At 46.1% G+C, this 26,300-nt stretch overlaps 1 protein-coding gene and 2 non-coding genes across 3 annotated transcripts in view; 1 reads left to right on the forward strand and 2 right to left on the reverse strand.

Moving 5' to 3' along the window:
- The window catches only part of PSAP (prosaposin), a 40,555-nt gene extending 19,551 nt beyond the window's left edge, over nt 1–21,004 (reverse strand). Inside the window, exon 1 of the mRNA XM_003928624.4 lies at nt 20,892–21,004. Within this exon, the coding sequence (XP_003928673.1) occupies nt 20,892–20,931 (40 nt within the window). The 5' untranslated portion in view covers nt 20,932–21,004. The remainder of the gene's footprint in view (nt 1–20,891) is intronic.
- On the reverse strand, nt 10,763–10,822 carry LOC120367458 (U7 small nuclear RNA). The gene has a single exon (XR_005581842.1). It is a non-coding gene; the product is annotated as a U7 small nuclear RNA (small nuclear RNA).
- A 1,200-nt stretch (nt 21,005–22,204) lies between the features above and the next one.
- LOC120367452 (U7 small nuclear RNA) lies at nt 22,205–22,266 on the forward strand. Its single transcript, XR_005581836.1, has one exon. It is a non-coding gene; the product is annotated as a U7 small nuclear RNA (small nuclear RNA).
- Nucleotides 22,267–26,300: the final 4,034 nt, after the last annotated feature.

Consider the following 26,300-nt stretch of genomic DNA (forward strand, 5'->3'; position numbering starts at 1 on the left):
ACTTAAAACTTTTCTAGCCGGGCGCGGTGGCTCAAGCCTGTAATCCCAGCACTTTGGGAGGCCGAGGCGGGTGGATCACGAGGTCAAGAGATCGAGACCATCCTGGTCAACATGGTGAAACCCCGTCTCTACTAAAAATACAAAAAACTAGCTGGACATGGTGGCGCGTGCCTGTAATCCCAGCTACTCAGGAGGCTGAGGCAGGAGAATTGCCTGAACCCGGGAGGTGGAGGTTACAGTGAGCCAAGATCGCGCCATTGCACTCCAGCCTGGGTAACAAGAGCGAAACTCTGTCTTAAAAAAAAAAAAAAAGAACTTTAAATCCTTATAACCTTAAAATGTTTTTATAAGTAACAAAAGAAACCACAGGAGAAAAGACTGGAGAAAATTCAAATACAAGGATGATTCTGATTTCTGTAGAAAGAATAACAGCTATAGAATGAAGAGTTTTTTTAAAAGAAAAAAAAATAAACAAGACTGATATCCTTATTACATAAAACAATGGCCAGCTGCAGTAGCTTATACCTGTAATCCCAGCACTCTGAGAGACCAGAGATGGAAGATCACTTGAGTCCGGGAATTCAAGACCAGCCTGGGCAACATGGCAAAACCTCATCTCCACAGAAAATTAGCTAGGCATGGTGGCATGCACCTGTAATTCCAGCTACTCGAGAGGCTACTGGGAGAACAGCATAAAGCCACGAGGGTGAGACTGCAGTGAGCCAAGATCTCACCACTGCACTCCAACAGTGAGCCACCATACTCAGCCCTAAAAATATTTTATAAACTGCCTTGAGAGTGCCTATGTTTCTTAAAACAGGTCCTTGATTTTAGAACCAAAAAATGGGGGGCAGGGGGAATCCTCAGACTCACACCTCACTTCTAGCCCAACTGTTCAGCTGGGAAACAAGAGATTACATCTTCTACACACAGAAGATGGTGGTATGAGGGTCAAACTCCAACAGGTATCTCAGTAGGGTTGAACTAACTTTTGCTGCAATCGATACTTGGCCCAAGTTTGAGAGAAAAAAACAATCCCACAATCACCTGAGAAACATACTTAGAACCTCAGGCATCTTGCTGTATGCTGCTTCCCTTGGTAAGCCAATTCTGCATACATGGGTAACACACATAGAGAAAATACGTATTGTATAGGTCAGTAAGCATTCTTCCTCCAGGAGAGGGAGAGAAATGAAGTGCGTTCTTTCATTACTACCACCACAAGTACTCACACAAAGACTGAGTCCCACAAAGCTCAGCTAATAAGAGATCACCTGACCTCTTCAGACACAAGCAAATGAATTACTCATCTGCTGCCCAGGTTATAGCCATCCCTACCCCTGGGAGCAAAATCACAAACACAGCCAGTTCGCAACCTCAACCAAGCGGGCCACATTCCAAAGGCTGCTGGTTTGGGCTCCGGTTTCCAGGGAAAAACATGTGCCAGATGCAAATCAGTATCAAGCTCCCCAGATGGCTCACAAAAGCTGTTACCCCATAATGTAGCCAAGCATAGCTGGTGCCAGCCTCAGTTGTAAACCCCAGGGGAGGGGTGGAGGGGAGGCAGAAATGGAGTCATGAGGGTAGGGGCTCTGGGGGCTGTGCAGTCACAAAGACAGCACAAATGGGAGCCCCCCAGACCTGGTGATTCTCACCACGCCCTAGCAGGCCCTGCCCTGAGGACTCTGAAAAGCACCCATGATGACACCATGATACACTGCCTAGCCTTACCTCCAAATCAGGAAGGGGCCTAAGTGATGAACAGGAAGCTACCAAAATGAGTCTCTAGGCAGAGGAAGGCAGAGGGATACACAGGGAAGCCAGAAGAGGATAGGCTCAGACCTCAGGAGACCAGAGCCAAGACGGAGGAGGCATCATCGAAAGGAGGGAAAGTGACCAGCACGCCCCATTCTTACAAATGCTCAGTCCAGTGTAACATCCACCCAGCCTCCTCAGCAGGGAACCAGCTACAGCTAACCAAAATCTAGAGTGTTTCCGGAACACCACTCACTCTCACAGGCCCATACGAGAATACTCTGTAAGGCTGCCTACTTCCTCTAGGAATGTGAAACAGTAATCGTTTTCCATGATGACTTTGTCACTTGTTTTGGCCCGGCCATCCTGGACTGCAAATAATCTTGGGCAGCCCCTTGTATCTGAAACTGACCCAGCTAATACAAACTGTCAGTTCCCAATCCATGGCTGAGTGAATGGCAGCAGGCCTCTACCTCAGAACTGGAGGCAAAAAGGTACGCATGGTAGAGAATTCCCTATGCCTATAAAGTGCCAATCTCCAGCAAAAAACACATTCCAAGGACACAGGAAGTAACACATAAATTCCAACTCCTAGGAACTCCCTTCTTAGCAAGACACCACCTTCTACCTCCCACTTCAAGCGAAATATATAAAGGTGCATATTACAAAAACGGCCTGTGGTATGCAACAGATTCAGTCTCTCCGGACGAGCAGCATGATGACATGTTCATAGAGACTGCGTGTCCTCAGGGTAGGCACTGCTGGGTGGCGCTGGGGAGCTCCCGGCTGCTGAGAGGCTTAAAGCCCACTCCCAGAGTGGATCTGCTGAGAGGGGATCACACCTTTCCCAGCAACTTTATTACACACAAAATCCTCCTAGGACTTGAGGAGCTTCTCAAGCCCGAGCTGTGGACTTCATCACAAAGCTCTATGGGCAAGGCTGGTTTTCCTCCACACAAGCAGGAAAACCACCCAGATGAAGGCATGTTTCCCAGCTCCGGTGACTGCACTGAGCCCAGCGCCCTCATGCGGGAGACCAAATGAACAGTCACAGCTTGCTTTGCCCCCAAGAGCAGGAGGGACATAGATATCTAAGTAATGGTGCATGACCCCACACATCAGTGGGAATGGGAGCAGCAAAGCAATGCTAACGGAGCCCTCCTCAAAACAAAATTGGAATTGGCACATGTAAGATGGTGATAGAAAAGGCTGGCTACGTGGAGAGGGGGTGGGGAATTCCAGAGCATTCCAAAGGAATGTCGTTCTTTGTGGGAAAGGAAACTGCCCTGCCTTTTCAGGAGTGAAGCCAAGGGAAGTAGCAGCAGCCAGGCTGCAAAGGCCAACAGCTCTCAGGTGCACGGGAAACGGCCTCACCTGCCACACACACCCCAAGGTAAGGGCTCACCCCATTGCTGATACTGCAGGAAGCTCCAGGGATTTCTGGGAGTGTCAGGACAAGCTCACGTGTGGGTCCCAACCAGCCAGGCACACGGTGGCAGAAGAATGGAAAAGGAGGTGGGAGATACCAACGGCAGGCCCCTCACTGGAAGGCAAATTCAAAAATGTCCACACAAGAAGTGGAGACAGCCAGAGCCAAGAGAGGCTAACACAGTCCAAGAGAACAAGACGGGCAAAGGGCACTAACAAGGTTCCATGAGAAGTCGGGCAGGCTCAAAGGGAAAACAGAACAGCAAGGGCCAACAGCACCAGGAGAGACACACCCACTGAGCACCCTGAGCTGCTGGCCAGAGAGCAGGGAGGGGAGGGCCCTGGGCCCCACCCAGAGAGTCCCCTGGAGGGATGGGGATGAGTGATGGGAAAAGGAATGTTTCAGGGACATGCAGAGTCATCTCCCAGTAGGGGAACAAAGCTTTCCACCTTCTACCTGGGAGTGGAGCTGGTCTGAGTGGCTCCAGACCACAGATCGCTGAACAATGGTTGGAGGGACGTAGACCGTAGTTCCAGGTAAACAATACATTTAACATCCACCCAGGGGCATAAAAAGAGAATGCTGGCTCGGTACTGTGGCTCAAGCCTGTGATCTCAGCACTTTGGGAGGCTTAGACAGGCAGATCATGAGGTCAAAAGATCAAGACCATCCTGGCCAATATGGTGAAACCCTAAATCTACTAAAAAATACAAAAATTAGCTGGGCATGGTAGTGGGTGCCTGTAATCCCAGCTACTCAGGAGGCTGAGGCAGGAGAATCGCTTGAACCCGAGAGCCATAGGTTGCGGTGAGCCAAGACTGCACCATTGCACTCCAGTCTGGCAACAGAACAAGACTGTATCTCAAAAAAAAAGAAAAGAAAAGAGAACAGATTAGCCAGGCGTGGTGGTGCATGACGCCATAGTCCCAGCTACTAGGGAGGCTAACGTGGGAGGATCACTCGAGCCCAGGAGGTGGAGGTTGAACTCCAGTGCCCCAGTGCCACTGCACCCCAGACCCTGTCTCAAAAAAAAAAAAAAAACCGGGCGTGGTGGCTCACGCCTGTAATCCCAGCACTTTGGGAGGCCTAGGCAGGTGGATCGCGAGGTCAAGAGATCGAGACCATCCTGGTCAACATGGTGAAACCCCGTCTCTACTAAAAATATATAAAAAATTAGCTGGGCATGGTGGTGCGTGCCTGTAATCCCAGCTACTCAGGAGGCTGAGGCAGGACAATTGCCTGAACCCAGGAGGCGGAGGTTGCGGTGAGCCGAGATCGCGCCATTGCACTCCAGCCTGGATAACAAGAGTGAAACTCAGTCTCAAAAAAAAAAAAAAAAAAGAATGAGTGGTATCATTAGGCGAAGACCTCACCAACAGTGGAAGCGACCAAGCAGAAACAAAACGAATAACTTATGAGCAATTCTGTGTAAGAGGGATCCTTTCAGTGGTCAGCTGAACTAAAAGAGCTCCAAGGAGCTCTAAATCTTCCTTCTTAGAAGGCAGATGACATTTTCAGTATTTATAACTAATAAATAAAACCACCCAAAACCACTTTCTGGTGAGTTATTTCTCAAAACAATTTTAATCTCTATTCTCATCCTCTCACATCCTACCCCCAAATACCAACTTCCTTCTCTGGGGCAGTATGCTGAACTCCAAGAAAGTTCCTAGAATGTTTGCCTGACCTCCTTGAGATTTCTGATTAAATGTGTCATAAAGACATGAACAGCACTCGGGGCAAATCTAACACTCACTTCTTAGTTCAAGGGCCTGGCAAGAGAGCTAAGAACAATGAGCCTTGTTTAAAGACATAGATTTCAAGGCCATGTGCGGTGGCTCATGCCTGTAATCCCAGCACTTTGAGAAGTTGAGGCGGGAGGATCACTTTGAGCTCAGGAGACGGAGATCAGCCTGGAACATGGCAAAACCCCATCTACAAAAAAACACAAAAATTAGCCAGGCATGGCGGGCAGCAGGTGCCTGTAATCTTAGCTACTTGGGAGGCTGAGGCAAGAGAATCACTTGAACCCCGGGAAGGGGTGGAGGTTGCAGTGAGCTGATTTGCCCACTGCATTCCAGCCTGGGTGACAGAAGGAAAGAAAGGAAAGGAAAGAAAAAAGAAAGGAAGGTAGGAAGGGAGGGAGGGAGGGAGGGAGGGAAAGAGAGAAGCCATTATTATTCTATGTCTCTGTTGTTTGTGGTCCAACCTAAGCCCAACTAATATACACACTTACAAGAAAGATCTCCCAATGACAAGTCTTTCCTGGGGCTTAGCCCAGGACACAACATAATTACCAAAGATTTTCTGAAGCAATCTTAGAATGACAGGACAACCTTTCCTAGAATGTGATGAAACAATCAGTCTCATTATTTTAGCCACACAACATTTGTTTTCCTTCTAAATATTTTAGTAACATGCTAAATACAGATTGAGTCTAGCTACAAAAAAAAGGTAACAGAAAATGCATGCAGTCTCCCAGAGCCAACAATCAGGGCCTACATTCCACAGGGCAGCAGATCTGCTGCCTGGGTAAGGCGGCACCATGGCAACAGTTAGGTTGCTAGGAAACAGAGAGAGGAAAACCCCGGGGGAGGAGGGGGGTGGAGCAGCTTCTACCAAAGGTCCTGCATTCAGGCATTTCTCAGAGGAATTCTCCCTAAGGGCAGGAGATAATGCAATGCACTCAACACTAACTACTCAGACAGCTAATGCCACAATTATCTTCTATGGCAAAGAGCACTTGTTTCTTCTTCATCGATAATGCTGCTTTTGGAAAACAGTCTGCGCAGAATAGAAACACAGCTCACTGAATAATTCAGAATAGCATTCGCTCAGAGGTAGTCTGCCTTGATTTGGAGGAAATAAGGTCCAGAGAGTCCTCTTATCACAGAAGAAATCAGTAGCAATAAACTCTTAAGCTCACTAGGCTGACATCCCATCACCTCTGGCCTCAATAAACTGTTAAGACAAAGACAAAGGTCCTTTCTTCCCTGCTTCTCCTCTGCTGCTACTGCCTTGCTTCTTAATTTTCCCCACAAGCAGATCATTCCAGGGCAGGACATCTGTCTACACAGAGAAGGCAATAGAGTCCTGAGGGAAATTACCCTGTGCAGTAACGACTGAGACTGGGGGCAAGAATGCAGTCTTCTCAGATTGTACGAGTGATGCAATGGAGGCTTAATTAATTTGGGGAAATTCCTAATCAGTTCATTCAAGGGCACTGTAGTCCAATAAAAACTCCTAACAAAGCTTTTCTTCCAAAGCATCAACGTATCAGATGATGATCAAAGAAGAACTTAAATCACCTTAGATAAGATTACAAGGCAACCCACAACCATGAAAAATTGAGCCCCTGACAGGACTGTCCAGATTCCAGCAGGTGAGCAAGCAGAGGCAGGGGTCAGAGGCAGCTTCTGCATGCTCCCGATCCCGGAGAAAGCTCCGCTGCAGCCCCAGCATGCTGCACAGCAGTCGGCGCAGGCACCCACACAAACTGGCGTTGGCTCCCACACTGAGCCCTGCTAACCAGCTGGCCGGTCTCTGCACATTTGCAGAAGATAATCATATGCTAAAAAAGATTTCATTTCAAAATATTTCTCACTGAAGAAATTCAGTATTCTGAACTTGTCTCATATACTGTTTACTAACTAAAAAGTTCCAGATATGGCCAGGAAGGTGGCTCACACCTATAATACCAGCCCTTTGGGAGGCCCAGGCAGGCGGATCACTAGGTCAAGAGATAGAGAATATCCTGGCTAACACAGTGAAACCACATCTCTACCAAAAATACAAAAAATTAGCGGCGTGTGGTGGCACATGCCTGTAGTTCCAGCTACTTGGGAGGCTGAGGGAAAAGAATCACTTGAATCCAGGAGGTGGAGGTTGCAGTGAGCCATGATCACGCCACTGCATTCTAGCCCAGGCAACAAAAGCGAACGCCATCTCAAATAACAAAAAAAAAGTTCCAGATATGTGTGAGTCTACTATAAATGTCACTTTTGACTTCAGTTAATACTTTATAGGAATACTGCCTTCATTTGAAATCTGAAATGTTCAGACCACAGCATAGGTCATGGCAGGATATCAGACTGCCCCAGAATTCCGATTTAGTTGCTTTCACCACAGAGGGCTGATGTGAGAATTAAACAAATTAATGTTCAACAAAAAGCAGAACGGGCCAGGCTCAGTGGTTCACACATGTAACCAGCACTTCAGGAGGCTGAGGCAGGCAGATCACCTGTGCTCAGGAGTTCAAGACCAGCCTGGGCAACATGGTGAAACCCCAACTCTACTAAAAATACAAAAAATGGCCAGGCACAGTAGCTTGCACCTGTAGTTCCAGCACTTTGGGAGGCTGAAAAGGGTGAATCACTAGAGGTCAGGAGTTTGAGACCAGCCTGGCCCATATACTGAAACCCGGTTTCTACTAAAAATACCAAAACCAAACAAAGAAAAAAGAAACAGCCAGGCATGGTGGCGCACACTTGCGGTCCCAGCTACTCAGGAGGCTGAGGCAAGAGAATCACTTGAGCCCGGGAGGCAGAGGCTGCAGTGAGCTGAGACTGTACCACTGCACTCTGGCCTGGGTGTCAGAGCAAGACTCTGTCTCAAAAAAAAGCAGAATATCTCCGAATGGGTTAGCCATTATAATATCTGTAGTTTCTGCAAATCAGCTAAACCAGTGGCTCTCAAAGTGTGATCCAGAACCCTGAGGGTCTCAGAGACTCTTTCAGGGAGTCTGGGAGGGCAAAATCCTCATAACAATAAAACCAAGACATCAGTTGCCATTTCACTGACTCCCAAATGTCCAATCAAGTTTCTGCGGACGTATGTGACGTGACATTGCAACAGACTGAATGCACAAGCAGGTAAGGACTCAGCAGGTGTTAAAAAGACTGCAGAAACGTCTAACAGGCCACTCGCTAAATATCTGTTTAGGAAAACATTTTTTCATTAAAAATGTAATGCATACAATAAAAACATATACATGTTAACATATCATGGGTTTATCAACATTTCAAAGCATTAATTTTTAAACACTGCCAATTTAATTTATAAAATGGTAAATACTGATAGATACAGCCCATGTAAACAAAAGCTCTTTGGGTTCCTCAATAACTAATTACTATAGGGATCCTGCAACCAAAAGTTTGAGAGTCTCCAAGCTGAACATTTACAGAACCAACTTCTGAACCCAAAAGAGGGGGGGACAATTTCCTCAACTTGCAGCTGCTTCCCTTTTCAGATTTATCTCTAATCAGAGCCACCAGGAACATCCAAGTCATATTAAGCTCCCCAGTCTAGATCACTACATAGAACCCTCCCCAACAGGTTTGGGAGGGGCAGGTCCCAAACTATCATAAACTATTATAAAAGTCAACACTTCACTTGCACCCAAAGTCACTCTTAATTTCTCAACTCCTAAAAACAATTTCTTAAAATTAATTTCAGAAAAATGAAAGATAATATTCTATCTAATCATGACCAAGACTCAGCACTATTAAGCAATTAAGTTTCAGGCACACTAGCCTATACTTCACCAGCTGAAGACTACTTGACTACACCTCACGGCACCCATCCATGATGAGTACCTGTCATGTGCCAAAACTGCGACACATGCTGCAGACACAGGAAGCAATCAAGACAACACACACATCACAACGCCAGGTAGTGGTGAGTGCTACAAATAAAGCAAGGTAAGGTGGGGCAGCTATTTCAGACAGATCAATGGGGAACTCAGACAAGGCAACATCAAGCAGAGACCTAAATGCACAGAGACAGGAAGCCCCATGAGTTACCCAGGGAGGAAGATGATCCAGAGAGGTGGAATTCAAAACGGAAAATCTCTGAACACCAACAAGGAAGGGGCCAGGAGGCCAGACAGCAGCCCAGAGAGGAGAGAGGGAGAGGTGCTGAGAGGTGGCCAGGCACCACGTGACAGGTGACCTTGCAGACACCCTCTTTTTATTCCTAGTGTTATAGGAAGTCACATGGCCCTCTGGTATCAACGCCTGAAGAAAGGACCTGCACGCGTGAAACACCATCCCATCACAGCTACTGAAAGAGTCATAAGTAACATGACTAATGCTGGGCAAAAGAACTTTTTCTACATCTTCTTCAATCTTAGTCATGATGTTTCCTCTCGTGTAAATAATTGTTCAAAGGCAGTATCTGTCCAAACGTGGCCAGAATTTACAATTTTTAAATGTACAAGTCTCATTAGAATTCACTTCCCACTTTATTAAACGTTGATGTCCATCAATTAAGGAGACTCGACAGCCAAGGGCAATGTGGCAAACCGGGACACCAAGGAACCAAAAACTGAGATTAGTGGAAAAACTGGTAAAAACGCAAATGAAGTTTGCAATCTAGCTAGTGACAGTATCCTGATACTAATTTCTGGCTTTTGGCAAATGTACCATAGTTATATAACACGTTAACAGTAGAGAAAGCTGGGTGAAGGGTATACAGGAACTCAGTATACTACCTTTGTAACTTTTCTGTAAATCTAAAATTATCTCAAATTTAAAAAAAAAAAAATTAATTAAATCTATCTGTGTTAGCATGAAATGGCCTTCAGGATGTATCATTTAAGAAAACAAAAGGAGGCCGGGCACGGTGGCTCAAGCCTGTAATCCCAGCACTTTGGGAGGCCGAGGCGGGTGGATCATGAGGTCAAGAGATCGAGACCATCCTGGTCAACACGGTGAAACCCCGTCTCTACTAAAAATACAAAAAATTAGCTGGGCATGGTGGCGCGTGCCTGTAATCCCAGCTACTCAGGAGGCTGAGGCAGGAGAACTGCCTGAACCCAGGAGGCGGAGGTTGCGGTGAGCCGAGATCACGCCATTGCACTCCAGCCTGGGTAATGAGAGTGAAACTCCGCCTCAAAAAAAAAAAAAGAAAACAAAAGGAGAAATGCAAATGAAAGCAGTAAGGCATTTTACTCCTACCAAATTGGCAAAATTTCAAGTTTTAACAGTATCAAATGTTAACAAGGGCATGCAGTAACTGGAAATTGAACATGCTACGGGAATGGTAACTGCCAAAATCATTTTGGAGAGCAATTCTACAATTGCTAGTTACGTCACAACTCAGCAATTCTGCTCTTAGACATATCCCCTAGAGAAATGCTTTCCATGTACACAAGGAGACAGGTACAGCAATTTTTATAGAAGCAGGCTGTTTGTAACAGAAAAAAAACTAGAAATTATCTAAATAAATGTCTATCACTAGAATAGAAATAATATAGGCCGGGCATGGTGGCTCACACCTGTAATCCCAGCACTTTGGGAGGCTGAGGTGGGCAGATCACCTGAGGTCAGGAGTTTGAGACCAGCCTGACCAACATGGTGAAATCCCGTCTCTACTAAAACTACAAAAATTAGCCAGTTGTGGTGGCGCGCATCCATAATCTCAGCTACTCGGGGGAGCTGAGGCAGGAGAATTGGTTGAACTCAGGAGTTGGAGGCTGCAGTGAGCCAAGATCATATCACCGCACTCCAGCCTGGGCAACAGAGCAAGACTCCATCTCAAAACAAAACAAAAAAGATATATATGGAATACTATATTGTGGGGAGCTTTCCAGTAAAAACCAGAAAGTCTTCTAGACAAATTCTAAAAGCTGTAACAGTGATCTACATGTTTTCAACATTGATAAACATCCCTAGGAGAACAAAAAAACTAACCCAACAATATACAGTGGTCTCTCTTTAACCATAACTTCCCTTTCTACGGTTTCGGTTACCCATGGTCAAATGTGGTCTGAAAATGTATTCTGAGAGAAAAGACCACCTTCACATAATTTTTATGATATGATATTGTTTTAATTGATCTGTGTGACTAGTTGTTAATCCCTTACTGTGCCCAATTTATAAACTAAACTTTATCATAGGTATGTATGCATAGGAAAAAACATAGTATATATAAGTAACATTTGGTCACAACCACAGCTTCTGGCATCCCCTGAGGGTCTTGGAACAACTATCCCCCAAGGATAAAGGGAAAGACTATTGTATACAATCTTTGCAAAATGTCTACAATATTCAAAACAATACTATATACACATTGCTGAAGCTTCCAGTTACATGTATGGAAGTCAAAAGACCTAAGAGGCATGAAAAACAAGTCCAGGAAGGTGGCTGATTATGGGGGCAGCTGGGCCATCAGGTTCCACTTCTTAACCTGGGTGTTGTGTACACATGTGTTCATGGTAATCACACTTCCACTTTTCAAATGTTTCACAATTTAAGGAGCAATGAGCAAGACAGTCAGGAGAATATACTACTATTTGTGTTTTAAAAAAAAAAAAAAAGGCAGAAGGAATTCACACATGGTATATACCTCTGCAAGCTTCTCAGGGAGCTGCTACCAGGGTGCCTGGGGAGGGCCTGGGGACACCAGTGACAGGGACAAACCTTGTACTCTACACTCCATTCCACTGATTGACCTTGCTTCCCACATCCATCTATTACCTAACAGCTCACCTCCATTTACAGATGGGGAAACCAAACTAGGGCTCTGGAACAGACAACCTCAGGCCCAGGGTTAGTGACAACAGGTCTAGATCCAAGCGTTCAGGTTACCAGGAACCAGCTCTGATCTGCTAGGCTGCTCTGATGTCAAGATCACCTACAGCTAAACCTAGTCTGGCTACCTAGAGCATGAACTGCCTGCCAACTTCCTCCTAACTGCTGTCTACCTACCCTGGCTTGTTTTCCTGACTCACTAATTATACCCAGCACATATGTTTTTAATTAAGTCCATTTAATTTTGTGAAACTCACAACATCCTTTGAAATGAAAGACGCCAAAGGAAATCCCAAAAGCAAGAGCAGAAAATGGGTCACTGTGCTGGCGGAACACAGAAATTGACAATACATTATTTTTATTAGTGGTACAGCAACAAACAGTACTAAGCCCTTTCCTGCAATAACATAATTTATTAAAGCCAAACAGCAACCCAGTGAAATAGGTATGATTAATGTCACTTTACAAATGATGAAATACAGTTTACACAACTTGCCCAAGGTCGTACAGCTACTGTCAGCAATGAGATAATGTGAAACTTCCACTCCACATTATCATCCTGTCCCAAAATACAGAATTACAAACGCCACAAAGTTATGTTTTGGAACTTCATGTAATAAAAAATAAAGCAATGAGCACTTCTGCAGCAGACAATATCTTCATCCCACTGTATTTATCATCATTGTTTTAAAGCCTTTAAATAAAAAATAAAAATAAAAAAAAACCCAGGTGTGGTGACTCATGCCTGTAATCCTAGCACTTTGGGAGGCCAGGCAGGCAGATCACTTGAGGTCAGGAGTTTGAGACCAGCCTGGCCAAGATGGTGAAACCCCGTCTCTACTAAAAGTACGAAAATTAGCCAGGTGTGGTGGTACACACTTTAATCCCAGATACTTGGATAGCTGAGGTATGAGAACTGCTTGAATCCGGAAGGCGGAAGTTACTGTGAGCCAAGATTGCACCACTGCACTCCAGCCTAGGTAACAGAGCAAGACCCTGTCTCCCAAAAAAAAAAAAAAAAAAAAAAAAAAAGGCAAACAGGGCAATGTAATTCTAATTAGTACTCTCTTCCATGGATCTATTGATCTGAAGAATATCCAGACCCTCCTTCCTGGTGGCAGAACCAGAAAGGAGCCAGAAAGCAAGGCTTACAGCCTGGTAGCCAGTAATCTAGAATCCCATGCTAGAAAACTGCTTCAAAAGCTGCCATGCACACCTGTTCAAGTGGCTTTGGTCTTGACCTTGAGAATGTCCTAAGCATGCCTCATTAGGTGCTGTCCCAGCCAGCAACACCCTGCCCCACCGTTCCACTTCCCCACAGCTGCCTGGACAACTCACGGCTTTACTCACCAAGAAAATGGAGGACCAAGGTCTCCTTTCCCTCATCTAGAAAATGCCACACCAATCAATCCAACACACTTCAACTCTCAGAGTCTGTACTCAACCTGTCAGGGCCGGGAGCAGTGGATCATGCCTGTAATCCCAGCACTTTGGAAGGCTAAGGCAGATGGATTACTTGAGATCAGGAGTTCAAGACCAGCCTGGCCAACATGGCAAAACCCCGTAACTACTAAAAATACAAAAATTAGCCAGTGGTAGGCACCTACAATCCTAGCTACTCAGGGGGCTGAGTCAGTAGAATTGCTTGAACCCAAGCGGCGGGGGTTGCAGTGAACGGAGATTGCGCCAGTGCACTCCAGTCTGGGCGGCAGAGCGAGACTCCATCTCAAAAACAACCTGTTAGGCTTTTCCCTTTCAGACACCTCTTGAGAGCTACTCTCCTCTCTCCTTTTTTTCTGCCTATTAAACTTTCTGCTCCAAAAAAAACAAAACAAAACATCCTGTTATATGTAGTACAAAGACATGACAAACCACTGGTTTATTAAAACAAACTCTTCCTTCTTCAGGAATTATACTCTATTTTCACAGAATCAAACTGATTTACTATTGATAAACAGGAGGTTTATCCAAAATCCCTGGTGGGCCAAGACCTGAAGTTTCTACTAATATTCAGCAAGTCAGGCTATCAACTCATACCTTACTGAAAGAATATACATAACACCTTCCAGCATCCCCAGAAAATGCACCTGTCTTAGTGCGGGGTAGATAACATTCAGCTGGCTAGCCACCGCACAGCTGACAGCTATCAGGGCATCTAAGCTTCAGGGGGCACCTGCCACATCCCAGGCATCATCGCTCATGCCTTACACCTAGCACATGAACATGCTCCTTTTTCCACCAGGGGACTCACCCAACAGCATACCCTCCATGATCCCATGTGCAAAAGTTCGAAACAGCAGCCTTTACATCCATAGTGTTCAATGGTTAACAAAGCTGTTTCCTTTCGGGCAGGTAGGACAGGGCAGTAAATGGGTGAATAGGAGCCTCTGGATGCTACTGCTCTGCTCCCCGACCTCAGGGGCTGCACTGATGGACTCACTTTGTGGCAACTGATCAAGTTGTCCACTTAAGTGTCCATGTTTGTATGGTCCATGCATGTATGGACATACAATGGTCCATGGGCTTTGTCATGTTGGTCAGGCTGGTCTTGAACTCCTGACCTTAAGTAAAAAAACTTCCACTAAGTTTTTAAAAGTTAAGAGGTCCGTGTTGACAGAGGGATATCAAAGGAGCAAGCACTGTGGAGTCTTGGGTTCTGGTCCTAGCATCACCAATAAATGGTCTACAATTTGGGAGTCACCTCTGGGCACCTCCAGGTCTTCATTCCTTACAAAAGGTTAGATTAGATGCTCTCCAATTCTCTCAGGGCGCCATGGCTTCGCTTTCGTTTTTATGTGGGGAAAAGGAGGGGCAACAGGATGGGTAGAAAAGTCACTGAAAAGCAAGTGTCTCTACCACCAAGACATCACTGAAACACAAAACACAAAGCCCGTCCACATTCAGGGTGGCATCTGTACAACAGTGTCATCAAGGAAGTTCTAAGTGCCTCCCGGGCAGCAGACAATGGCTGTAGTCACCAGGCACTTTCACTAACAAAACTCATTATCATGTCTAGAAATGTTAGGAGTAATATTTCCAAAAAACCACAAAGGGGCCAGAGCTGTTAGGGCCAGGCAGCATTCCACAACTGTTATCAGCATTGACTTTGGTCTAATCCTAAAGGCAGGGCAGCAAAGTTAGACCAAGGCCATTACAATACCTCCCATTTACCCGAGTGTTCAGGGAAGAGGATCACTTGGTTAACTAAATATTGTGGTTAACCATAAGCACACACACACAGACAGACACAGACACACACACACACACACACACGCGTGCACCAGAGGTGGATTTTATATTTTCCAAACAAAATTAAGTCCCTTTTGGGTGATGTGAGTGAATCAGAACTCTTAAGGGTCTTGTGAGGAGTGACTCAACGTCAACAAGAACAATGGATATTGTAAAAAGAAGAAAAAATTGCTCTGAATCAATATAAAAAATTTAAGAGTACCTCCCGAGAGAGATCCAAGATGGCTGATCACTAGCAGCTCGGGACTGTAGCTCCCAGTGAAAGCGCAGAGAACGAGAGGACGCCACACTTTCAGATGAATTCTTGTTGCTCATGCACCAGGAGATTCCCAGCAGAGGAGCCCCACGGGTCGCTACCGCCACTCTTGTGACCGGCAAGGCAGTTTTGCCGGCGCCTCTGAGCGGCGGTTCTTGGTGCAGAGTCAGAAAAGCACCATCAATCTTAATGCTGCTGTTTTAGCTGGAGCAGTGGGTTGCTCAGATTCCGGCGCTGCGAATCAACAACTTGGACGTCCACTCAGAAACCCAATTACAAAGACGGTAATTATAAAGACCACAGATGGATAAATCTATAACGAAGGGAAGAAACCTGCCTAAAAAGGCTGAGAATACCCAAAATCAGAACGCCTCTCCCTCTACAGGGGATCACAGTTCCTCATCAGCAACGGCACGAGGCCTGATGGAGAACGAGTGTGTTCCATTAACAGAAGCAGGCTTTAAAAGGTGGATGATAAGAAACTTCTGTGAATTAAAAGAACTTGTTCTAACCCAACGCTAAGAAACTAAGAACTTTGAAAAAAGGTTTCACAAAATGTTAACACAAATACACAATTTAGAGAGGAATATAGGTGCATTGCTGGAGCTGAAAAACACGAGAACTTCGCGAAGTATGCAGAAGTTTTAACCCCCGAATTGATCAAGCAGAAGAAAGGATATCAGAGGACGAAGACCAACTTAATGAAATAAAATGAGAAGATTAGAGAAAAAAAGGATAAAAAGGAACGAGCAAAGTCTCCAAGAAATATGGGACTATGTGAAAAGACCTAATCTACGTTTGATAGGTGTACCTGAATGTGACGAAGAGAATGAATCCAAGCTGGAAAATACGCTTCAGGATATTATTCAGGAAAATTTTCCCAACCTAGCAAGTCCAGGTAACACAGAGAACACCACAAAGATATTCCTCAAGAAGACCAACCTCAAGGCACATAATCAGATTCACCAGGGTTGAAATGAAGGAGAAAATAATAAGGGCAACCAAAGAGAAAGGTCAGGTTACCCACAAAGGGAAGCCTATCAGACTCACAGCAGATCTCTCAGCAGAAACCCTACAAGCCAGAAGAGAGTGGGGGCCAATATTCAACATCCTTAAAGAAATTTCAACCCAGAATTTCACATCCAGCCAAACTAAGCTTCATAAGTGAAGGAAAAATAAAATATTTTATGAACAAGGAAGCACTCAGAGATTTCATCACCACCAGACCTGCTTTACAAGAGCTTCTGAAAGAACCACTACACATAGGAAGGAACAACCAGTATCAGCCTTTCTAAAAAATACCAAAAGGTAAAAAGCATCAACATAATCAAGAATTTACATCAACTAATGGGCAAAACAGCCAGCTAACATTAAATGGCAGTATTAAACTCACATATATTATTATTAATTCTAAATTTAAATCGACTAAATCCCCCAATCCAAAGACACAGACAGGCAAATTGGATAAAAAGCCAAAACCCATCGGTATGCTGCATCCAGACCCATCTCACATGCAAGGATACACAAAGATTCAAAACAAAGGGATGGAGAAAGATTTACCAACCAAATGGAGAGCAAAAATAAATAAACAAAAAGCAGGAGTTGCAATTTTTGCAATAGTCTTTAAAGCAACAAAGATCAAAAGAAGCAAAGAAGGACATTACATAAAGATAAAAGGATCAATGCAACAAGAGCTAAAGGTCCTAAATATATACGCACCCAATACACGAATCCCCAGGTATATAAGACTTATAAAGAGACTTAGACTCCCACACAATAATAGTGGGAGACTTCAACATTAATATCAGACAGATCAATGAGACAGAAAATTAACAACGATATCCAGGACTTGAACTCAGAACTGGAACAAGTAAACTTAATTAACTTTTATAGAACTCTCCACTTTAAATACACAAAATATCCACTCTTATCAGTACCACATCATACCTACTTACAGGTTTAAATGAAATACTGGTGGGCTGCTTGTTTTTTTCTTCCCTCATCTTTTTCATGTCTCCATTATTAAGCACAATTATAGGCATACCGATTTTTAGACTGCATTCTAGCCTAGGCAATAAAGCAACACCCCTGTTCTCTCTCCCTCTTCCTCTTTCTCTTTCTTCCTCTCCTTTATTCTTTTTTTAATTTTATTATTCTTTTTCTTTCTCTTTTTAAAAAAAAAAATTTAGAGACGAGCATTAGTTTATTATACAGACCATGGAATAACAGCAGTACAAACTTGATTACAAAACCAAAATGGAGGCCGGGCACAGTGGCTATCATGCCTGTAATCATAGCACTTTGGGAGGCCAAGGTGGGCGGATAACAAGGTCAAGGGTTTGAGACCTGCCTGACCAACACGGTGAAACCCCATCTCAACTAAAAATACAAAAAATTAGCCAGGTGTGATGGCACACACCTGTAATCCCAGCTACTCAGGAGGCTGAGGCAGGAGAATTGCTTGAACGCAGAAGGCAGACGTTGCAGTGAGCTGAGATCATGCCACTGCAGTCCAGCCTGGGGGACAGAGCAAGACACTGTCTCAAAAAAAAAAAAAAAAAAAAAAGAAGGAAATTGAGATTGGGAAAGCTATAGATCAGGTTTATGACCCTTCAATGAGCCATTATCTGCAAAACACCCAGACTTGGGATTCTCTCTATATAGAAATGAAGATCCAGCTCCACAACTATGAAACAGTAGAATTTTGATAACTACTCAACCTCACTTCTTCCCCTTTACCATGATTTAAAGTAGGTGAAGATGTAACATTAAGAGCTAGGGAATAGGCTGCGTACAGTGGCTCACACCTGTAATCCCAGCACTTTGGGAGGCTGAGGTGGGTGGATCGAGTTGAAGACCAGCCTGGCCAACATGGCAAAACTAAATAATACTAAAAATACAAAAAGTACCTTGGATTGTTCTCTAGTGGATTCCAAATATTTAAAAAAAAAAAAAAAAGTACCTGGGCATGGTGGTGGGTGCCTGTAATTCCCGTTACTCAGGAGGCTGAGGCAAGAGAATTGCTTGAACCTGGGAGGCAGAGGTTGCAGTGAACCAAGATTGCGCCACTGTACTCCAGCCTGGGCAACAGAGACTCAGTCCCACGGGAAAAAAAAAAGCTACGGAATAGAGAATGGTCATGGTGACACAGGAGGGCGGGCGGGGGGGGGCCTCTTCTAATTGCAGGAAGGCAGTGCAGCTGGTTCACAGGTGCTACCTTCACACCCGGCAGTGATTTCAGCAACCATCAGTACTATTTTAGGACAATAAATGGGTCAAATATGCACAGCTTTCACATGTACTTACATGTTCCTAAAACAAAGGCCACTGTTAAAACTGGCCAATAAGGCTGGGCACAGTGGCTCACATCTGTAACTTTGGGAGGTCAAGGTGGGTGGATCACCTGAGGTCAGTTCGAAACCAGCCTGGCCAACATAGCGAAACCCCATCTCTACTAAAAATACAAAAATTAGTTGGGTGTGGTGGTGCAAACCTGTAATCCCAGCTACTTGGGAGGCTGAAGCTGGAGAATCACTTGAACCCAGAAGGCGAAGGTTGCAGTGAGCCAAGACTGCACCATTGTACTCCAGCCTGGACAACAGGTGTGAAACTCCCCGTCTCAAAAAAAAAAAAAAAAAAAAAAAAGTGGCCAAGAGTGTGCAAGACTTTTATTTTACAGGTGGGGTATCGCTATGTGGCCCAGGCTGATCTCCAACTCCTAGGCTCAAGCAATCCTCCCGCCTCGGTCTCCCAAAGTGCTGGGATTATAGGCATGAGCCACCACGCCCCCATGCAAGACATTTTAAAGCAAGTGAAATGAGGACTCCATGGCAAAGTAACTGGACCACAAAACCCTGTATTACCTTCAATACCTATAAGGATTACACTCTAATTTTTTTATTTTGCCCAAATTCCTATCTAAGGAGTCCAGGGAGTCATGCCCTACAAACCATACATTCTCATCAAAAGGGCTTTATTTGACCTTTTATACCGTGACTTACCTTCCGATCTGACTCTGACATAACATTATGAGACAAGGAAAAAAAGAATCAAAATATCTAATTCCAAAATATATTTCCCTGACATACCTGGAAACTGACTTGCAAAGTCTCTTGTGGGAAAAATACACATTCTATGGAGAATCACCTTTCCAGATCCAGGAGACAATCAGCTAAGAGCCAGGCACTCTTTTTTTTTTTTTTTTTTTTTTTTTGAGACGGAGTTTCGCTCTTGTTACCCAGGCTGGAGTGCAATGGCGCGATCTCGGCTCACCGCAACCTCCGCCTCCTGGGTTCAGGCAATTCTCCTGTCTCAGCCTCCTGAGTAGCTGGGATTACAGGCACGCACCACCATGCCCAGCTAGTTTTTTTTATTTTTAGTAGAGACGGGGTTTCACCATGTTGACCGGGATGGTCTCGATATCTTGACCTCGTGATCCACCCGCCTCGGCCTCCCAAAGTGCTGGGATTACAGGCTTGAGCCACCGCGCCCGGCAAGCCAGGCACTCTTTTAAGTCTGATAAGAAACATTTTACAACCTGCTTCCTCTAAACTCTGCTATCTGAGAGCTTCCTCTGCACAATAAAACTTAGTCTCCACAGTCCTTTATCTTAACCTGGGTATTTCCTATTGATCACAGGTTCTTCAGGTAAACTCAACCGCCAACTAGAAAATGTTTACATTCACCTGTGGCCTTGAAGTCCCCGCTTTGAGTTGTCCTGCCTTTCTGAAGAAACCAATGGGGTTTTTTTTGTTTTGTTTTTTTTGTTTTGAGATGTAGTCTCATTTTCTTGCCCAGGCTGGAGTGCAGTGATGCGAAATTGGCTCACTGAAACCTCCGCCTCCGGGTTCAAGCGATTCTCCTGCTTCAACCTCCCGAGAAGCTGGAATTACAGACGCGCACCACCACGCCGGGCTAATTTTTGTATTTTTTAGTAGAGACGGGGTTTCACCATGTTGGTCTGTCCGGTCTCGAACTCCTGACCTCAGATGATCCACCCGTCTCGGCCTCCCAAAGTGCCGGGATTTACAGGCGTGTGCCCAGACCACCTTGGGCACATATTCTCCGGACCTCTTGAGGGCTGTGTCACGGGCCATGATCACTCATATTTGGCTCAGAGTAAGTCTCTAAAAATATTTTACAGTGTTTGACTAGTTTTGTCAACACCTAGAATCCAGAGTAAATACATACGCAAACATCAACATACATGATACACATGTGCTTCCTGCAGCTTCGCTACCCTTTTACGAACAGGCAACTGAAGCCAACGGCCAGAGTGTCCTGCGGGACCGGGCTCCAGCCCACCTGGATCACGTGAGCCTTGCACAGGCACAACACAGCTGCCCAAGGGGTCACCCTACAAGAGCCACCCCCACAGTTGGAAGGGCAGCCTGACAGAAGGCCCTGGAGGACCCAGCCGCGCAGGAACCCACTCGGGCCCCGAAGGAGATGCCGCCCAGGGCCTGGGACGCCCTCCCGGGGATATTTCCGCAGCCTTTCCCCTGCAGCCCCCCGCCGCCCTGACAGAGAAAGCTGGAGAACGCGCCTGCGCAGTGCGCGCCCCCTCGCCGTCTGGGCCGGGGGAGCTGAGGAGCCAGGCCAGGCACAGCTCACTCTGGGGCCCACGGACGCTGCGAGGCACCTCCTCCACAGGCTGAGGGTCCAAGCTTACCCGCGCCCAAGAGGCTGGCCAGGAGGAAAACAGCGTACATCGCGCCGTCTGACTCCGCAGTCTGCAATGCAGAGTGTCAGCTGATCCCCGGCAGATATAAATCTGCCCAGCCCGGATGCCGTCCAGTGCGCAGGCGCAAACCCCGCCCCGGCCTGCCCGGGCGCACCCGCACCCTGACTCAGCGCCGCTTAGGGCGCCTGCGCGAAAGAGGCCAGCTAGGGAGGGGGTAATGGGAGGAGCGAAGGGAAGGGGGATGGGAAAGAGGGAGGAAGAGCTTGGAGAAAGGGAAGGGAAAGGTCACGAAAGGAAAACCCTACTAATTGAATAGTTCAGAGATTATATATGTAAAATGACTTTAAAATCTTAAATTGTAGCCGGGCGCGGTGGCTCAAGCCTGTAATCCCAGCACTTTGGGAGGCCGAGGCGAGTGGATCACGAGGTCGAGAGATCGAGACCATCCTGGTCAACATGGTGAAACCCCGTCTCTACTAAAAATACAAAAAATTAGCTGGGCATGGTGGCACGTGCCTGTAATCCCAGCTACTCAGGAGGCTGAGGCAGGAGAATTGCCTGAACCCAGGAGGCGGAGGTTGCAGTGAGCCGAGATCGCGCCATTGCACTCCAGCCTGGGTAACAAGAGCGAAACTCCGTCTCAAAAAAAAAAAAAAAGAAAAAAGAAAAAAATCTTAAATTGTAGCCTGGCGCGGTGGCTCACGTCTGTAATTCCAGCACTTTGGAAGGCTGAGGTAGGTGGATCACCTGAGGTCTGCAGTTCAAGACCAGCCTGACCAACTTGGAGAAACCCCTGTCTCTACTAAAAATACAAAATCAGCCGGGCGTGGTGGCGCATCGCATGCCTATAATCCCAGCTACTCGGCAGCCTGAAGCAGGAGAATCGCTTGAACCCCGGAGGCAGAGGTTGTGGTGAGCCAAGACCCCACCATTGCACTCCAGCCTGGGTAACAAGAGCGAAACTCCGTCTCAAAAAAAAAAATCACACATTATGGGCTGGGCACGGTGGCTGACGCCTGTAATCCTAGCACTTGGGAGGCTGAGGCGGGCGGAGAGTTCAAGACCAGCCTGGGCAAGATGTCGAAACCCCATCTCTACAAATACATATACATATATATATGAACAAAATAATTAGCCAGTTGTAGTAGCTGGCCCCTGTGGTCCCAGCTATTCGGGAGGCTGAAGCAAGAGAATCGTTTGAACTGGGAGGTGGAGGTTATGGTGAGATGAGATAGCACCACTGCACTACAAGCCTGGGCAACAGGACAAGACTCCATAAAAATAAAAAATAAAAATAAAAAGAGTGTTACAGCTCTCCTAGAATTTGTCTAGCAGGCTTTCTGGTTTTTGCCTGAAAGCCCCTCTCAAAACAAAAAAATAATAACAGAAAAAGAAAAAAAAAACAAAAAACGTTTAGGCCTTACGTTGCAGTACTGTTAAAGATGTAATACCTTTCCTCACCCATCATAAGCAATCATAACAGTTACAACCAACACGCCTGTAACAAGAGACAGCTTAATAGGAGAAAAGCATAACAAATGTATGTCATCAATGTTTTATGTGACAGAGAAACCTTCAGAAATTAAGACCCAAAAATCCAGGGGAAACTTTATTTTCATGCCCAGGTTCGATGGAAAACAAACATGTAGAAACATACTTAATCGAGGGTGTGGGTTAATGGTGACTGAGTGAGGGGAAACCCAGCAAGGCCTGTCCGTTCAGATTCTCCTTGACCTTTGTGAAGCATTCCTTCCTCCCGGGTATGGGGTAGGAACCCTCTAGAAGGAGGGTCTTCAAAGGAAAAAGGAGAAGAAAAGAGACTGACCTTTCTAGGTTTTATGGATGGCTTTGGGGCACAGGCTTTCTAGATTCTATGAGCCACCTTGGGGAAGAGGAATCGCCTCGCTTTTAGGGAGAAAGAGAGGGGAGAGACAGGAGGACCGAAGAAGGCCAAGGACTTTGCTTCTGCTACCTTCTAATCTCCTTTAGTTCAAAGTACTCAGCATGTCAAAGTGCCACATTTTGGGATATGTTTTCTGAGCCCCCAACAACTCAAAAAAGGTTAACAACAGGCTAGGCTTGGTGGCTCATGCCTGTAATCCCAGCACTTCGGGAGGCCGAGGTGGGCAGATACCTGAGGTTCGGAGTTCAAGACCAGCCTGGCCAACATGGCAAACCTCGTCTCTACTAAAAATACAAAAATTAGCCGGGTGTGATGGCGTGCGCCTGTTATCCCAGCTACTCAAGAGGCTGAGGCAGGAGAATCGCTGGAACCCAAAAGGCAAAGGCTGCAGTGAGCCAAGATTGCACCACTGCACTCCAGCCTGGGCAAGAGAGCAAGACCCCACCTCAAAAAAAAAAAGGGGGGCGGGATTAACAACATACGCAAGTTCATATAGTTAGGATTCAGACTTCACCACCAGACCCACACTGTCTTCCAAATCACGTTTCTAGTACTTCGGAGCAGCTTTATTCTGTGCCCTCCTTACCCCCTTAACATTTCACTTGCGCAGTCCCTTTCACCAGGCTGTGGGTCTCCCCATGAGCCACAGACAGCCTTTTCAGTATTAAATACGGTCCCTCCCAAGGCTCCACCGTGGTTTGTCCGTGGAGGTGGAGGCAGTGGAGGAAAGGGTCTTAGGAAGAGGAGGTTCCTGAGCCTCTGGAGAAGGGAACAAGAAGCAAAGCCAGAATCTGAGAACCCAGCTAAAACTCTGCCTTGCTGCAGACGGGAGCAGCACCACCATGTCCAGCCAGCACCTGAATCCAGAATAAGAAAGGAAGGCCTGGGTGGCCCACACAAAGCCAGTCACCCTCTGCCTGTGGCTTCCCTGCCAGGTCCTGATCAGAGAATGATGACCCCCCTCCACAAGGACAGGAACCTGCCAACCCCAAAGCAGGGAAAGGAGGGGAATCTTAGCTCCTTAGGGCGGGCCCTTAGAGGTCATTTACTCCCATTCCCACATTGTAGCTGGAGGGAAACTGAGCACAGGAGAGGGCAGACATTTATCCAAGAACCTGGCCTGAAGCCAGGTTTCATGACTCGGAAAGGGCAAACCTTAAGTTCCTCCCACTTCCTCCACTCCGCAATCCCCTTTGGAGAACAGCCCCACGGACTAAGGCCTCAGAACCTTCTCCCCTGCAATCCCCCGAACCTCCCCCACCACTCTCCACCACAGCTCTGATGTCCTCTGGGGAGCCAGACGGGGAAGTGTGCACCATGTACCACCGTGGGCCATGTGAGGCAGCTGAGGGAGATGGGACAAAACGTGAGGTCTCAGCTGGACACCTCACAGGTCAGCCTCAGTGGCCAGATGGAGACTTCGTGGCTGCTCCACCTTTGGGTTTCCCAAGGCCAGGTAGAAGCCTGAGACAGACCATGCAACAGCTGGTTAAAAGCAAAGTTATAAGAACCCAAACCAAAAGGAAGCTCAGAGACCTCAGATCATCCCGTCTCATCTGGCAGTGCTGCTGACATGTCAGGGCTGGTTAACAATAGAGCCAGAACCAGAACTCTTTTTCTTTCTTTCTTTCTTTTTTTGAGACAGAGTCTCATTCTGTCACCCAGGCTGGAATGCAGTGGTGCAATCTCGGCTCACTACAACCTCCGCCTACCAGGTCCAAGCGATTCTCCTGCCTCGGTCTCCTGAGTAGCTGGGATTACAGGCACACGACACCACGCCTGGTAGGTTTTTCTGTTATGTTTGTTATTGTTGTTGTTGTTACTGTTTTATTTTTATTTATTTATTTTTTTGAGATGGAGTCTCTCTCTGTCACCTAGGCTGGAGTGTAGTGGTGCAACCTTGGCTCACTGCAACCTCTGCCTCCCAGGTTCAAGCAATTCTCCTGCTTCAGCCTCCTGAGTAGCTGGGATTACAGTCGTATGCCACTATGCCCAGCTAATTTTTTTTTTTTTTGTATTTTTAGTAAAGACAGAGTTTCACCATCTTGGTCAGGCTGGTCTTGAACTCCTGACTTCATGATCCACCTGCCTCAGCCTCCCAAAGTGCTGGGATTACAGGCGTGAGCCACTGCACCTGACCTTTTTTTTTTTTAATTAAGTATTCCTCCTTCTTCATACCTGGAGGAATATGTCAGTGTTTTTGAGATAAACCTTTGCTGCCTTTCATCTTCTCACCTGTAACTCAACAGTAATATGCTACTTCATCTGCCTCCTCCTGAACCCCATGAGGACAGAATTTTAATAGAGAATATAAAAGCAATAAGTAGATTATTAGTAATTTTTTTTCTTTGCCAAGTCAGTAGATGCTTAAATCCTCTTTTTAAAAAAATAAAAAAATAAAAAAAGCCTTCTGAACCATCTGCGTGTTGGCAACAAGAGCTGTGAAGCTCCTCAAACCCTCTGGCTCTCTTGTGCTGTTCCTAGCTATGTACCCTCAGGGAAATACTCAAGAAGTAAAGGAATATTTTGTCCAGTGTTCACAGAAGGGCCCTTTAGAACGGTGGAAGCTGGAAAGATCCCAAGTACTGAACAATGAAGAGATGACTGAGGAAACTGGCTGGACAGAGCAATGGTACTGAAGCAGCTTTGAAATAAGAGGAGGAGGGAGCAAGGGCTAGGCTGCAGCCAGTCTGCCAGGAAAGTGGGTCCCAAGAAACATGGGCAGAGCAGGAGGCCAAACCCCATCTGCTAGTAAGCCCTGCTGCTGACTTCCCAGACAAGACAGCAGAACCGGTGGGGAGCTTCATGATCCTGCACTCCACAGGGCGCAGTGGCTCACTCCTGTAATCCCAGCACTTTGGGAGGCCCAGGCAGGCAGACCACTTGAGGTCAGGAGTTTGAGACCAACCTGGACAACATGGTGAAAACCCCATTTCTCCTAAAAATACAAAAGTTAGTCAGGTATGGTGAAATGTACCTGTAATCCCAGCTACTCGGGAGGCTAAGGCAGGAGAATCGCTTGAACCTGGGAGGCAGAGGTTGCAGTGAGCCAAGATCCCGAGATCACACGACTGCACTCCAGCCTGGGTGACAGAGCGAGACTCTGTCTCAAAAAAAAAATTCCAAAAAACAAAACTAAACTAAACAAAAGATCCTGCAGCCTGCAGCACCCGAAAGATGGGATGCAGGGGCAGCCACAGCCCTCCACCCTGTTCCTCTTCCTCCCACAGATGCAGGATTGCAGCCAGGAGGGGAACAGAGAATTGGAAGCAGGGAGAAAATTCTGACTTTGGTTTAACTCATCTTGCATTATTTCACTCATGGAAATGTCCACATTACAATTTTTAAAGAACAAAATTAATGTAGGAAATTTTTAAAAAGAAAATCCCTTCCACCTCCACCCTCTGGGAGCTCAAATCTTCAAGGAAGTGAAAAGACATGTTTTCCTCAGAAGTATGAGCCATGCTTAAGGGTTCTTGATGGCCTTCCAGTTC

This window comes from Saimiri boliviensis, chromosome 12 (genome assembly GCF_048565385.1).
Source record: "Saimiri boliviensis isolate mSaiBol1 chromosome 12, mSaiBol1.pri, whole genome shotgun sequence".
Taxonomy (NCBI): Eukaryota; Metazoa; Chordata; class Mammalia; order Primates; family Cebidae; genus Saimiri; species Saimiri boliviensis.